The sequence below is a fragment of the Saccoglossus kowalevskii genome, chromosome 15 (assembly GCF_978046115.1).
Source record: "Saccoglossus kowalevskii chromosome 15, keSacKowa6.1, whole genome shotgun sequence".
Taxonomy (NCBI): domain Eukaryota; kingdom Metazoa; phylum Hemichordata; class Enteropneusta; family Harrimaniidae; genus Saccoglossus; species Saccoglossus kowalevskii.
In genome coordinates this window covers 32,275,163-32,292,504 of record NC_140655.1, presented here as the reverse complement: position 1 = coordinate 32,292,504, position 17,342 = coordinate 32,275,163, and the positions used below count along the sequence as shown (strand labels likewise).

General features: G+C 32.4%; 1 protein-coding gene across 2 annotated transcripts in view; it reads left to right on the top strand.

Moving 5' to 3' along the window:
- Positions 1-17,342, top strand: part of LOC102802319 (zinc finger matrin-type protein 3-like) — a 103,800-nt gene that overhangs the window by 46,574 nt on the left and 39,884 nt on the right. Inside the window, exon 2 of one of the 2 annotated variants that reach the window (XM_085490733.1) lies at positions 610-709. The exons of the other annotated variant lie outside the window; for it this stretch is intronic. Coding sequence (XP_085346859.1) covers positions 667-709 — 43 coding nt within the window. The 5' untranslated portion in view covers positions 610-666. The remainder of the gene's footprint in view (positions 1-609; positions 710-17,342) is intronic. 2 annotated transcript variants of the gene reach the window in all.

Here is a 17,342-nt window from a genome sequence, read left to right as displayed (position 1 = left end):
AAAAAAAAACACCCTCTTAGCTGCTGTTGCCTCCTGCATAATTTTTTTCCTATAGAAATACACCTATCTATTTTCACTGACATTTAATAACTATTTTGAGCAATTTTAGCCATTTCACTGTGTTTTAATTTCACAAACTTGGCAGATACAATGTAAACAACAAGTTTTATTGTTATTCTACATGTATGTAGATAAAATAGTGAAATTAAAATAAATTGAATAATTAAAACGTTTATAGTACGCGCTTATACTGTAGTAGACAAAATACAGTAGAATTTATACACACTGCTAAAAAAAAGAAAAAAACTACTATATGTACAGTACTGTATGGTTTTATGATTTCAATGACGAAAACAGAATTGGTTAATCCTTCGTCTGGGTTTGATAATCACTGCTCAATGAATGCTTTCGTTATTGATTTATAGTCAAATCTGTCTTGCAGTGAATACCAGTCAATTTCAGCTGAAACATGTCTGCCTGTCTAGAGTTTTCTGTTCATTTATGCTTTGTGTAAAAGGTCATGTCATTAATGTAGTGTCAGGCGATGTGATTCATTTCGGCATTGCTAGTTGATCTCTCTGTTGCTAAGGTTTAATTTCTTTTTTCAAGATTTGGAACTGCAGAGGAATAATTGTGCTTAATAAAATCCGAATACCTTATATTGGAATGTCATTTATAATTGTCCAGAACCAGGTACATCTGGAAAGTGGTGAGTATCACAGCAATAAAAGAAAGCATGTCATTTCAGCAGTCTTGGCTAATTTATTTATATTAGGGCAACATTCTAACGACCACTGCTAAGGTCTGATTTATGTCATAGAAAATAATTTAACCTCACCTGGAGAGTAAAATAAAAACATAAGAAGCACCAAAAATTGCAATCGTTTGTTGGCAAAATCATTAAAAATATAACTTATTTTGACCAAAGACACATCCCTGTGATTTACTGAATGGGAGTGCTGCAGGCACTAGTTATATGGCAGATACAGTAATAACTTAGAACAAAATAGTGCAACCATTACTAATGTGGGGAGGAAGTTTGCTATGGGGGAGGAAGGGCTTCACATAAGTAAGATTAAAATCATAGGTTTACATCAAATATTTTTCAATATTTTTAATTGTACTTTCTTCAAATCTTTCTTGAAGTCTTTGTCAGTGAAACAATAAGACATAATCTGACATGTTCTCATTTATAGATGAAATCCAGTGAATAATTGATAGTGTCTTATCTGTAAAATATCAATACAACAAACATTTAATAAGCACTAAAGGTATATGTAATATGATATATTCCATAATTCATAGAATAATATTTGTTTTATAGAAGTGTTTGGTTGATTATTCAGTGATGTGAATTCAATACAAAATGAGATCTGCTGGAATGGCTCAAATAGGTCTGTTAGGGTGTTGAGTGTCTCATAAAACATCAAATTATAAAACAATTGTTTTATTTACTGCTTTATTGTTTATTTTGAATGTGAGGTCAATTACTGAAGTTTAGATTCCATCATGTGAGAGTTCCGCATTAGGCTGATACATATGGCTGTTTTTGTGGGTGGATTGCAAATGGTGAAAGCAAGTTCCGCATTAGGCTGATACATATGGCTGTTTTTGTGGGTGGATTGCACTAAATGGTGAAAGGAAATTCTGTATTAGGCTGATACATATGGCTGTTTTTGTGGGTGGATTGCAAATGGTGAAAGCAAGTTCCGCATTAGGCTGATACATATGGCTGTTTTTGTGGGTGGATTGCAAATGGTGAAAGCATGGAACTATAAACCCCAGGAAGAACAACCACTTCGTTTCCTTTGAACTATGATAGTTGCCGCGATGTCGAATGTTTATTTTGACTGTTTATTTTGTCGCACTAAAAAATAAGCCGATTTACGCAAATGAACGTTTATCTCCGACTATCGGTCATTTTCGGAGTCAATCGGACAACTCCGGGAGATCACGTGACCGAGTTGTTCCGGTTATAGCATAAAAAAACAATGGCGCCAAGACAAAAACACTGATAAATGATCGACATTCAACGGGGAAAAAAAACACATTGCCACTTCTGGCGATCGAAGGGAAACACGGAATTAGTCGGGATATCTCAACAACAAACAGCTCACCAAACCCCATGTTTCGCAAACTTTCGCAACCTTATTTTTTCGAGGGTTGAAAAAAACAAGAAGTAATCTAAAAACGACATTAAAAATTATGAAAACTCGCTAAAACTCCGCCCCGTTGCATGATTTCCGGTACACTGAAGGTCACCCTGCAGACCGACTTGTTTGCGCATGCGTAGTGAACGAAATATTTTACTGCGCAGATATGAAAATTTTTTTTCAAGTTTTCCGTTTCCAGCAAAGCGGTTGAAACGGGCGTATCGGCGGCAACTAACATGGAGTATGACTAATGTCGTGGAAACAAAAGCGAAAGCACTGTAAGATAAACTAAGACAAAGGTTTTTTTAATCCTCTTAGTTTCGTTGTTCTTTCTGGGGTTTATAGTTCCATGGTGAAAGCAAGTTCTGTATTAGGTTGGTACAGATGGCTGTTTTTGTGGCTGGATTTAAAAAAAATTCAGAAAGCAATTATTACATTCTGCATTAGATTGGTACAGAAGCAGCATGCTGTGTTTGGTTGTAGCATATTTGCTCTATTAAATGTGCATCGCCAATAGAGGCACATTCACCATATTTGCACTAGAAGCGCAACATGCATGTTTTTGGTGATCACACACGTCAGTAAATGTATGTATGTATGTATGCATGCAACACCTCTTTTTCTTAATTTTTTTGTCAGCATTTTTGGGAATACATGTATGAAAGAATAATTCAATTATCAAAAAAATAAATTAAATAAAAACAATTTTAAAATTACGAGAAAAACATGTGAGTACAATGATGTTGAAAAAAACAATTGACCAGAAACTTGTATATGGCCCTTACATGCTGGATATTTTAACAATAGAGAAAATATGTAATGTTGAGGAATGTTTGATTCAATACAGAGGAATCAGTATGAATTAAAATTATGTAAATTAAAATTAAATACAGACCCTTTTGGTTTGTCATTCCACTATGCCAGACACCAAAATCTTCAAATTTGTTGACCATTCTTGTACAAATTTTGTTATTTTTTAGAATAACAAAAAATATGTTGGCCAATTTTTGTTAGTATCTGCTGGGACTTATTTTAATGGAGGGGTTATTGTGACCAAACATATGGTATGTCAGTAAGACATTTTGTGTGTGTGGTTGTAGAGATCTCTGGAGATCCAATTTAGTCATGCTTTGAATACCAACATGATGTAGCTTAGTAACTTGATTGTGGTGTGCTAAATAGAGTGAAGAGAGTACCATATGGTCAGATTACATATCTTGTCATACCATGGGGTGATAAAGAGAAGTGGAGTGTGAAATTTTCTATCAGATATCTTATACACAATTGATACATCTACTATGGAATCTATGAGTAATAATACTTATTTTGTGCAATCATACTGAAATATTCACTGAGTTTAGTTTTAGCTGATTTGATGATGTAGTACCGTTAGTATTAATCTAAGGGATTAACCCATATCTGGTTAAATCAATGTACAAGTAAATTGGGCTGGCATGATAAAGGTTAATTAAATTCAAAGGAAGCAATGTAGCACATTTATTTGTCATTGAAATAAGTGAATATAACACCCATCTTTTTACAGAACTATTACCTATGTGTACGTACATGTAATAGTTTTATAATTGTAAATACAAACTACAAACCTCCTCGGCAAATTCTGCCACTACGCTAGATGAAACTCACATTAATAAAGCATCAAGCATAATACATGTACATTGCTTCATATTGCACTTACATGTAATAACACTTCTTGGATAATATTCTTTCTTTAAATTTTTTCTATAAATGTGAATACATGCCCTTAATAGAGCCATTTCATACATAAAACGCCTGCTCAATTACACCATTTACATCTCTCACACCACAGTAGTATTTGAAACGATTTATAGCACTTTAGAAATCAATTCCGTAATCTTAAAATCTTGACATAGAGGTTAGTTGAAAACGTTGTCTGAAAGGTTAGACAGTAACATGCAGTTTATTTTAGGGATACCCTGTAGCAATATTTGTCTTTCTCTCGATTTCCATACATACATTTCTCATTGTTTTATTGTTGTATAGACTTTCACAGAATGCCGTGTACCTGCATAAAGAATAAGGTAATCTGCAATAGCTCTGTCAATATGACCTATGAAACAGTCATGGTATCTGCATCCAATGTGATCATATGGCACCGATATTGACGTATTGGATGCTTGCTAAAAATATTCTGGTTACATGAAATCATATACTGTAAAATACTTTATTTTCACTTAGAATTAATTTTCGTTGAATTAATGATTTAGTGAAAATAAAATCCAGCGAATATACCTTTTTCCTATATTTTACATTCAACTCAGTCAAAATTAAATTCCATACAAAATACCCAAAAAGTCTTTTCAGCGAAAATTAATTCCAGCTAAAATAAAGTAGTATAGTTTCATATTGTTTTCATACATTGTGTATATCAAAATTTTGAATCATTTTTACGATTGAAGATTTAGAAAATGGGTGGAAAGGGGAAAACTAATTGGTTATATCTTAAATAATGATAATAATAACTTTATTACGCAACTGAACCATCTGTGGGTTTAGTAAGGTAAAAAATGATTACAAAAGACAAATAAAATAAGACACACTAAAATTAAAATACACTGAAATTCAACAAAATAAAGAAATAAAAATTAGAAAATCTCTGAAAAATTGATTTAACAGTAGCAAGGTTCTATAAATAATAATATAGTTATCACTATAGTCGTATATGCTTTCTGTAACGTATGGAGTCAAATTTATATGGTCTGCAATGGTTAACTCATTGCCTGCTAACTCATTGATTTTGGTATATGTATGTCTGTGGAGACTTCCAGCAGGCATTTTGTTCACCACCAGTTCCATCTTTTCATCACAAAATAGACTGCACTTTTCTTCAGAAGATTGCCAATTTTTTTGAGTAAAAACTGAAAGTTGTCTCAAATTTTTTGAGTAAAAAATGAAAGTTGTCTCATTTTTTGAGTAAAAACTGAAAGTTGTCTCAAATTTAGTCTGTTGGCTCCAAAATTAGGGTTCAATTCCAGAAATATTGAAAAAGTGTAGACAAATTTGGGTGAGTAAGTTTGGTAGTGAAAAGGTTGAAGAGGCATCTCCAGTGAAATCAAATCTCACAGCAAATCACATTGTAAATAAAAATTACAACAAAAATGACAAAATTAATTTTGTAAACAACTTAAACATCATATTTACCAGTATACCAGTATACGTATACCTGATATCTCCTTTCTGATTGCTTCATATTTAAAGATTTGAACAATTATAATTAGAAGTTTAAATGTTTTTTTGTAGTCCACCAAAAATTTGTGAATTCTTCCTAAATTTGGATTAATCTTTTACTTACCTATTATTATTGTACATCTATTTGTTTACATAAAGTTTGATGGTTACAATTTACTTGCTACACGTATATATGTGTATCTTCCCTTAGAATCATTAGCATCCTACAAACATGTCGCCCCCAGGCCACTCTTATCAAAAATGCATTCACTCCACTGACTACGTCAACTCTTGTACAAGCCTGTTTTTTGGTAAAAATACGTTTCGTTTGGTTCTGTTGATGATATGCAAATTATGCAATTACATCAACCATGGCTACATGATCATATTGTTGTAAAATCATTCTGTTGCAAGTTTCTAAAAGCCATAAAATCAGGTGTAGTGCATAATTATCTCTTTGTGGCAACTTGCTGTAGGCTACAGCATCAGATACTATGTTTCATATATTAGGTAGGGTTCAATCAATAAATAATTCAATGTTGAAAAAAGTTGTTTTTCTTTTAAAATATATCTTTGCATTGCTGCGACAGTTGTAAACACAAATCCCAGTATCTTTCAAACTTGCAGGGTCAGAAATTTGACCTTATGCAATATAAAATGTATATGTACCTAGATGTGCTTGGAATTGGCTTGTGAAAATGCAGGGAAAATAATAATTGTATTCACATTTTCACAGGTAGATAGATATAAATACCATACATGTACATGTTATAAAGAACACAATATCACTTGTTTGCTTCCAATATGTACATTGTATGCCATATAAAAAAAATTGAAATAAAAAAAAAATGCTGGAGAAAAATGTACTGGTACCATATTTAATGTTCACGTGTAAACTTTATCAGAATGTTTTATATTGGTATTTTATTCCTGGTACCATTAATAATGAAAGTTGTCAACCATTATGTTTCTGTCACCTGATATGTTTGCCAGTTGATAATTTAAATGAGCCACAATGGAAGCTGCAGTAAAGAACCCTGTGAATCTTTCATTTCATACAAAATCTTTCAAAAAATGATATTTAGATTTAAACATTATATTTTAAATCATTTTTGCTGCTAATTTTCACAATTTGTCATTGTCATGGTGATTTTGTGTGCTTTAGGACCCACTGAAATTTCACTTCTGCATAATTTCATGATTAAGACTTTGTAAAATTTTATTCATGTAGTTTACAGTGTACAATATGCTTACATAAATATGACATACGTATTTGTACAAAGTATATGCTTTTGCCCATGACTGTGGATGTGAATATACCCAAAATAGTCTCTCTTTCTCTCTCTCTCTGGAAGTTTTCAAACACTTGACAATATCTATTTTAGCGTATAGACATTTTCCTCATGCACTCTTTCTGACTCTTTTGTTAGTAATACTTGAGTTTGACGTTAACAAACACTCCAACGTCAAGAGTCACTTGTACGCTATCTCTAATGCAAAATAAACACATTTTAAAATTCAAGACAGATTAAACGTCACAAACTGAATTCAAGCAATTAACTGTTTAGTGCGTCATTTAATATTTTCCCTTAAACAGCATTTCCCTGTCAATAAGCTGGGTCAATTAGTCTTAGTAATGACAGCTTCTTTCTGGGAAATGATTGTATACTGATGCTCTGTGTATTGAATCAGCTAACACTGGTTTCCTGATTTTACATTATATGGAATTCTACTTATGAGGGTGCTAGGTGACTGACTTAATCTGTACGTCATATGATGGTTTCCAATCCATTGCCATTTTAGTTTAAAATGCAATGTTTACATTGACGTATATATTACCTTTATTTGTATGAGACTCAATCAATGTGTTAAAAATACACTGAAGTATTACAGGTAAATCTTGGTAGAAACCTTTCCAATGTCTGAATATTGATTAAGTCTATATTTATAACTAGGTTCTGTAGTTTAGTTTTTGTTATCAACCAATATCCACCATATCTAACTGCAATACATTTTCGTCCTAAAAACCAATATTTGATTATTAATTTCCTTTCCACATAAACTGACAAAATGAACTTTATTAATTGACAGCATCTGAAACTATTTTAATTCCTGTGATTTATTTATAGACTTTACAATGCTACTTGCACTCTTACAGTGTATACATTTGTAATATCAATACAAACTATTTTAAACCCATGTCATTTCTTAGACTAAATATAGAACAAATAGACTTTTAGGATTTTAAATTATTAGAAAACAAAAGATAAATCCAGAGTCCAACATGCATTGCAAATATCTATATGCTACAATATACTCCTTAATAAATAATAAATAATAGCATAGGCCCTTTAGCAGTTTGCTAAATTTGAATATTTTTTACTTTGTTGTACAACACCGATACCATATTTTTTTTATTCCCATTTCCCACGACTACCAGCATAATCTTTCAATTTGTTAAAACCTGTCAGATTAAAGCATGAATATTTCAATATTTACACTTATAGACATACACACTGTACATGTATGGGACTGAACACAAATAATTAGGTCATTGTACTTTTTCCGTTATTTACATGTACTTTATTTACATAATTTTTCCAATATTTTCCCCAATTTCATCAGCAACTAGTAGGCTTGTTCACTGACTTTTGCGTTTACATGTACAAACAAATGAACCAAATAAATGTAACTATCTCAGGATTTTGCGGCGTTTACCTGTCACGTACATGTAGTTGTGTGATTCATGTAGATAGATATTTACCAGACGATTCTAGTGATTGTCACAACTGTTCAAGAATGAACAAATATAGCATGTGATATTGTATCCTGCAATGTCTTTCCAAACTACGCAGCATTTTTTCCACATATTTTTTAATATTCAGGTCTCTAATGCATGTCAAGAACACACTTGTTGCCTAAATAAAGACCTTCAATATATCAATACCTGTCATGTTATCAAATTTGTTTTTCATCATCTAAAAATGTATTAGACTCACTCATCAGTGAAGAGTCATTTCAAAATAATTGTTTAAGTTGTTACGTCTCGGTGCTTTTTTCATTATTCTGCTATTCATGTATAAATAGACAGTGTGCAATTGTAACACAAAGACATTTTCTACGCAGGAGAATTCTTTTGTATTGGTTCTTTCATACTTACATGCTGTCTGCATTTGAGATATTGAATATAAGGATGCCTGATCATATTTATTCTAAAAAAAAAAAAATTGTAAATCGCAAAACTTTTGTGAAAAACCACGCTAGCTTAAAGCTATACATACTGCCGTAAGTTACACATACCTACGTAATGTAGATGATTTTAGACACAAGCACGCAAGCAAAATTTCATTATTTTGTTCATGCTCTAAGCGTTTTCCATTTCACAAACATTTTTCCCACCAAAATTTTGCTGTAAATATTCGTATTTAAATTTTTATCAAAATTAAATGTAAAAATTGAACTAGACAAACAAAATATAATATTGATAACATTTTTGATTACTTTTACATGTATGGTAGCAAGCAAACCATCACCTCCATGGCCACCATTACTACAAACCACAATGGCCATGCTGCATTCCCACCACAATGGCTGCTACTATCATTACCAAAACCACCACAAAATGGTCTCAGTTAGCACCATCACCACCATCGCTTCTGGTACTAATATAATGTCATTATTTACCCCGGTACACATTTATTGAAGATGCCCATGTTATATCCTGTCATTAGTCAAATATTACACTAGATTGACCTTACTTGTGAAATGCTATCCCATAATGCAGTGGAGAGTTTTTAAAACTTCTTTCCAACAGTTTATTACATCTAGACATGCACAGCTACCTGGGGCAGATCGTAAATTTTTGGATTTCTGTATTCAGTTCAACCACATTCGCAGCATGGAGACTCAGTGCGTGCCGTCTACACAGTTCTCCATAACATTTAGTGGATTGTTCAGGCAATTATAGTGGGTGTGGAGAGCATTACACATCTGTGTCTTCAGAGGACTGTCTTTCAATAGACATGACTTTTACTTTTCATCTCATCTCCGATATCCCACTAGCATGCATGTGTTTTGTGCCTTGAGAGCGATTCATCAGATCCCCACAACTCCCTGCAAAGAAGACATGATATTATCTACTGCAGTCATACTGTTTATAACAAATTTGTTTGTTAAAGCAGTTTGAACCAAATCAAAATTGTGGACTACTAAGCATGTTACTGGACATATTTGCAATGCATTGTGGGAGATAACCTCCCATTGTATAAGGTGGAAGCTATTATAACTTTTTTGAAATAATTTCACAATGTTAGATTTCATACATGTATCAATTATAATATATTACTTTTTCATCCCATACATGTATCATATAGTAAAATTTTGTGATATGAATAAATAACAAAAACCAGTGAAAATTTTGACCAGTTTCCTAGTAAACACATGTACTGTATTTGCTCCATGTAGCGCATTCAATGAAAATGTTCTTTAGACAGAGAATTCCTGATATTTGTAGTATTTCATGTATCTTGATGATTTGCTGCAATAATAATATATATAATATATCATATTGGTGATGCCGTCTTTGAAGACTAAAGCTGCAGCATCATATTGGTAATGCCGTCTTTGAAGACTGAAGCTGCAGCATCATATTGGTAATGCCGTCTTTGAAGACTAAAGCTTCAGTATGATATCAGTGATGCCGTCTTTGAAGACTGAAGCTGCAGCATCATATTGGTAATGCCGTCTTTGAAGACTGAAGCTGCAGCATCATATTGGTAATGCCGTCTTTGAAGACTAAAGCTTCAGTATGATATCAGTGATGCCGTCTTTGAAGACTAAAGCTTCAGTATGATATCAGTGATGCCGTCTTTGAAGACTGAAGCTGCAGCATGATATCAGTGATGCCGTCTTTGAAGACTGAAGCTGCAGCATCATATTGGTAATGCCGTCTTTGAAGACTGAAGCTGCAGCATCATATTGGTAATGCCGTCTTTGAAGACTAAAGCTGCAGCATGATATCCGTGATGCCATCTTTGAAGACTGGTGCTGCAGTATGATATCAGTGATGCCGTCTTTGGAGACAGAAGCTGCAGCATGATATTGGTGATGCTGTCTTTGAAGACTGAAGCTGCAGCATCATATCGATGATGCCGTCTTTGGAGAATGAAGCTGCAGCATGATATCTGTGATGTTGTCTTTGAAGACTGAAGCTGCAGCATGATATCAGTGATGCTGTCTTTGAAGACTAAAGCTGCAGTGTGATATCGATGATGCTATCTTTGAAATTTGAAGCTGCAGGGAGAGCATCTCTAAACATGCATGCCCCAAATCTGTTTCAATTGAATTTATCTGATATAGTCTTCTTTTTAGCTATCTTATTAATTTTTAATGGAAAATTTGATGATACAAGATGCCTGGAAGTCTACATTAAGATTGGTATTATCACGGCTAGTACTTTCAGCATAGGTTTTACATGTATATTTTGTCTACACTTCATGGACTCTGTCTAGAATACACGTATGATAAATGTATAATCCCTCAGTATTCCTTACTCATGGAGTCATCTTGGACTCGTAACTCCTTGTATAGGTGTATCCCTCCTCACCTGTGGCTCGAATGAAAACGGTTGCTTCACATGGATTCACTTGTTTATGATGATGTCACACTTGTTTAGGGTACCGAGGGATGGTATATAAATATTTACATATATTTAATAATAACGGCAGCAAACAACACTTCTTTATCTTTGAGTGACATAATAAAATGAAAACAATTAGGTTCTATAGATTGGTGAGAAAAGAATAATGTGTAATATATTTGAGAATCGATGTTTAAAAATAACTTCCTGTCAAAGTTGAAAACTGAGGTTTTATTCACATGTTCATTTATTCACCTGTTCATAATTTCTGTCCCAAAATGAGTTTTTTTTCGTCATTTTCTTTTTTTATTTCATGTATCACTGAACCAGAATGATCTGTTCATTCTGTTCATATTCAAAAATTTATTTTTCTAGCTACATGTATTTGCATCCATTATCATAAATATGTGCTATGTCACGTGACATATCACATGACATATAGCCATTTGTTTACTCATTTGGTGCAACAAGCTAAAGTAATTTCAGCTCAGTATTACCTGGATAAAAAAACATGTGGTACAGCTCATACAAATTTTATGAAAATTAATTTCCATTAACTAATATTTCTTCGCTGTCACATAAGTATGTAATAAGAAAAATGCAATTTCCTTTTCTACTAATGATATTTCCTATTAATATCTGGCATCTTATCGTATTTATCATTCTCTGACCTCAGTGTTAATTTCATTGTTGACTGATTTCAAGTGGTTTTATTTCAGTTGATACATAATATATAGTGCTTGATATAGGTCTGTAGAGAATAATACTCACCAAGGGAGTCAAATATGATTGAGAATTACATGTTTAATATTAATGTTAGTAAAATTATTAAAAGCTATTTATGATGATTTTGAACATATTTATAGATATTGTATAATACCTCGGTAGTTCTATTATTTACTTATTTATTTATAGCTCTATTATTTACTTATTTATTTGTTTATTTATAGTTCTATTATTTACTTATTTATTTATAGCTTTATTATTTACTTATTTATTTGTTTATTTATAGTTCTATTATTTACTTATTTATTTGTTTATTTATAGTTCTATTATTTATTTGTTTATTTATAGCTCTATTATTTACTTATTTATTTGTTTATTTATAGTTCTATTATTTACTTATTTATAGCTCTATTATTATTTATTTATTTATTTGTTTATTTATAGTTCTATTATTTACTTATTTATTTGTTTATTTATAGTTCTATTATTTACTTATTTATTTGTTTATTTATAGTTCTATTATTTATTTGTTTATTTATAGCTCTATTATTTACTTATTTATTTGTTTATTTATAGTTCTATTATTTACTTATTTATAGCTCTATTATTATTTATTTATTTATTTGTTTATTTATAGTTCTATTATTTACTTATTTATTTGTTTATTTATAGTTCTATTATTTACTTATTTATTTGTTTATTTATAGTTCTATTATTTATTTGTTTATTTATAGCTCTATTATTTACTTATTTATTTGTTTATTTATAGTTCTATTATTTACTTATTTATAGCTCTATTATTATTTATTTATTTATTTGTTTATTTATAGTTCTATTATTTACTTATTTATTTGTTTATTTATAGTTCTATTATTTACTTATTTATTTGTTTATTTATAGCTCTATTATTTACTTATTTATAGCTCTATTATTATTTATTTATTTATTTGTTTATTTATAGTTCTATTATTTACTTATTTATTTGTTTATTTATAGTTCTATTATTTACTTATTTATTTGTTTATTTATAGTTCTATTATTTACTTATTTATTTGTTTATTTATAGTTCTATTATTTACTTATTTATAGCTCTATTATTATTTATTTATTTATTTGTTTATTTATAGTTCTATTATTTACTTATTTATTTGTTTATTTATAGCTCTATTATTATTTACTTATTTATAGTTCTATTATTAAGTAATAGAAATTGTTTTATTTGTCTTTATGTAAATGTAATACTCAAGGTACTTTTCATATTTCAACAAGTACCTAATAGTGAAAAGTAGTATTGCATTTATCTAATCTCTTCAAGCGTATTCTTGAACTAATAATAATAATAATCTAAATGCATTGTATGGTATGTGCATTAAATTTTGAGTTGAAAAGCAATAAATGAATTGATGAACTTGATCATTTCCTACATGCGATATAACTACCATGGGAATACAGCAACACTATACAGCATCTGTCAATCACATGCCAACCACACATTTTTTATATCATTTGTCAAAATGTATGCTGACCAGTGCACTTTATTGGACTAGCAAAATGTTGAATTATGAAATAGTATATTGAAAGATATCCCTGTAATTGTTTCTGTCATATTTTTGTAGTTCTTCCATTCCATCCATCAGATTATTCAACATTTAAACAAGCAGCAACATTTACTATATGAATTAAATTGGCACTGTATTTACTCTAATTGAAGTGCATCTAAACCAAAAATTACATTTATTTTTTACTAAATCATTAAAATATGAATTAAATTGACTAAACACCTTTGTAATATATGTAAGTGTATTCGCTACTAATATTGCTAATACTAATTGCTAATAGTGTGCACATGCAGAATCTGAAAGTACTTACCAATCACTTCAAATTGAATGCGTTGTTATTCTAGTCTACTCCTACCATATGACTTCCTATTATGCACTGATTATACTGGAAAACTTCTCAGAGTGTTGATGACAGATGACTGCATGACACCCTGAGGTGACTCCCTGTCACACTTTGTAGAAATAGTCTACTCAAGGGATATAAGACTTGTAATAACTTCTAGAATATTGATTGTTGACTGACATGGCATGACCACCCTGTTCCTCTGTTTGAGATGACTGTCATACCTTGTGCAAATGTCCACTCTTGGGATATGTACCCTAAAAATAACTTCTGCACTCTGTATTGTTGACAGATTTGTTAATGTTTTAGGACATAGCTAATGCATATATAGAAGTGTGGCCGTGTTTTCATAGTACACACAGTATAGTAATTACTAATAGTATTTGAAACATTTTTAAAGTCATTATGCAGGACAGGTTTGAATTGTATTGAATAATATATATATACTTCATTTTGAACAAAGCAATAAATCATGCTGGTCTAAAAATCATCTTGAGAAGTACATATGTATACATGTCATAGGTCATGTTAGGTGAAGTGTTGTGACTTGCATAAAAGGGGTCATGTTAGATGAAGTGTTCTCATTTGCATTAGATGAAGTGTATTCATTTGCATAAAGGGATCATTAGATGAAGTGTTTTCGTTTCTATAAATGGGTCATGTTAGGTGAAGTGTTCTCATTTGCATAAAGGGGTCAGGTTAGATGAAGTGATCTCATTTGCATAAAAGGGTCATTAAATGAAGTGTTTTCATTTGCATAAAGGAGTCATGTTAAGTGAAGTGTTTCCATTTGCATAAATGGGTCATGTTAGATGAAGTGATCTCATTTGCATAAAGAGTCATGTTAGGTGAAGTGTGCTCATTTGCATAAATGCATCATGTTAGATGAAGTGTTCTCATTTGCATTAGATGAAGTGTATTCATTTGCATAAAGGGTTGTTAGGTGAAGTGTTCTCATTTGCATAAAGGAGTCATGTTTGGTGAAGTGTTCTCATTTGCATAAAGGCGTCATGTTAGGTGAAGTGTTCTCATTTGCATAAAGGAGTCATGTTAGGTGAAGTGTTCTCATTTGCATAAAAGGGTTATGTTAGGTGAAGTGTTCTCATTTGCATAAAGGGGTCATGTTAGATGAAGTGTTCTCATTTGCATAAAGGGGTCATGTTAGATGAAGTGTTCTCATTTGCATAAAAGGGTCATGTTAGATGAAGTGATCTCATTTGCATAAAGGAGTCATGTTAGGTGAAGTGTTCTTATTTGCATAAAGGAGTCATGTTAGGTGAAGTGTGCTCATTTGCATAAATGCATCATGTTAGATGAAGTGTTCTCATTTGCATTAGATGAAGTGTATTCATTTGCATAAAGGGTTATGTTAGGTGAAGTTTTCTCATTTGCATAAAGGAGTCATGTTTGGTGAAGTGTTCTAATTGCATAAAGGCGTCATGTTAGATGAAGTGTTCTCATTTGCACAAAGCAGTCATGTTAGGTGAAGTGTTCTCATTTGCATAAAAGGGTCATGTTAGGTAAAGTGTTCTCATTTGTATAAAGAGGTCATGTTAGATGAAGTGATCTCATTTGCATAAAAGAGTCATGTTAGGTGAAGTGTTCTCATTTGCATAAAGGGGTCATGTTAGATGAAGTGTTCTCATTTGCATAAAGGAGTCATGTTAGGTGAAGTGTTCTCATTTGCATAAATGCATCATGTTAGATGAAGTGTTCTCATTTGCATTAGATGAAGTGTATTCATTTGCATAAAGGGTTTTGTTAGATGAAGTGTTCTCATTTGCATAAAGGAGTCATGTTTTGTGAAGTGTTCTCATTTGCATAAAGGCGTCATGTTAGATGAAGTGTTCTCATTTGCACAAAGGAGTCATGTTAGGTGAAGTGTTCTCATTTGCATAAAAGGGTCATGTTAGGTGAAGTGTTTTCATTTGCATTTGGGGTCATGTTAGATTAAGTGTTTTCATTTCCATAAAGCATGCTAGGTGAAGTGTTTTCATTTCCATAAAGGGGGTCATGTTAGATGAAGTGTTCTCATTTGCATAAAGTGGTCATGTTAGATGAAGCGTTATCATTTGAAAAAAGGGGTCATGATAAATGAAGTGTTCTCATTTGCATAAAGGTATCAAGTTAGGTGAAGTGTGCTCATTTGCATAAAGGGGTCATGTTAGGTGAAGTGTTCTCATTTGCATAAAGGGTCATGTTAGGTGAAGTGTGCTCATTTGCATAAAGGGGTCATGTTAGATGAAGCGTTCTCATTTGCATAAAGGTGTCATGTTAGGTGAAGTGTGCTCATTTGCATAAAGGGGTCATGTTAGGTGAAGTGTTCTCATTTGCATAAAGGAGTCATGTTAGGTGAAGTGTTCTCATTTGCATAAAGGGTCATGTTAGGTGAAGTGTGCTCATTTGCATAAAGGGGTCATGTTAGGTGTGCTGATTGCATAAGATTGTTTTGAGGTATGGTTTAATTTTCAGGGTAATTTGCATAACACTTCTTCATCCAATAGTTCAATCTTCAATATAATGGCTTTGTGTGTATGTCTCATTTACTCAAGGCTGTTAAGTAGAATACCAGTTGTTTTGTAGGCTTTCTTAGCATTTTAGGTTTATGGAGGCCTCCCTAGCTTACCAGTTGTTTTGCAGACTTCCTGACCATACCTGTTATATGCAGGCCTCCCTAGCTTACCAGTTGTTTTGCAGACTTTCTAATCATACCTGTTTTATGCACGCCTCCCTAGCTTACCAGTTTTTTTGCAGACTTCCTGACCATACCTGATTTATGCAGGCTTCCCTATCTTACCAGTTGTTTTGCAGACTTCCTGACCATACCCGTTTATGCAGGCCTCGATCCCTATCTTACCAGTTTTATGCACGCCTCCCAAGCTTACCAGTTGTTTTGCAGACTTCCTGACCATACCTGTTATATGCAGGCCTCCCTAGCTTACCAGTCGTTTTGCAGACTTCCTGACCATACCTGTTTTATGCAGGCCTCCCTATCTTATCAGTTGTTTTGCAGACTTCCTGACCATACCCGTTTTATGCAGGCCTCGATCCCTATCTTACCAGTTGTTTTGCAGACTTTCTGATCATACCTGTTTTATGCACGCCTCCCTAGCTTACCAGTTGTTTTGCAGACTTCCTGACCATACCTGATTTATGCAGGCTTCCCTATCTTACCAGTTGTTTTGCAGACTTCCTGACCATACCCGTTTATGCAGGCCTCGATCCCTATCTTACCAGTTTTATGCACGCCTCCCAAGCTTACCAGTTATTTTGCAGACTTCCTGACCATACCTGTTTTATGCAGGCCTCGATCCCTATCTTACCAGTTTTATGCACGCCTCCCAAGCTTACCAGTTGTTTTGCAGACTTCCTGACCATACCTGTTTTATGCAGGCCTCCCTATCTTACCTTTTGTTTTGCAGGTTTCCCTGGTATACCTGTTTTATTAATGCAAACCTGGTTTTTATGTAACCTAAATGCAGATATCAAACTAATAAATCGTAATGTACTAAATGTTATTTTAGAAATATTCAGATTTGAACCGTAGTTTATTCGTGTACATCTGGAAAATAGTGATAGATTACTACAGGTGCTTGTTTTACTTTACTCTCTAAACTGTTAATTTCCTGTGGGAAATCTACTAAAAGACGCAATTATCTCATGACATTGACAACTTTTCCTCCTGAAAATTGCTTTCCCTGCGTTTATAAGGTAAA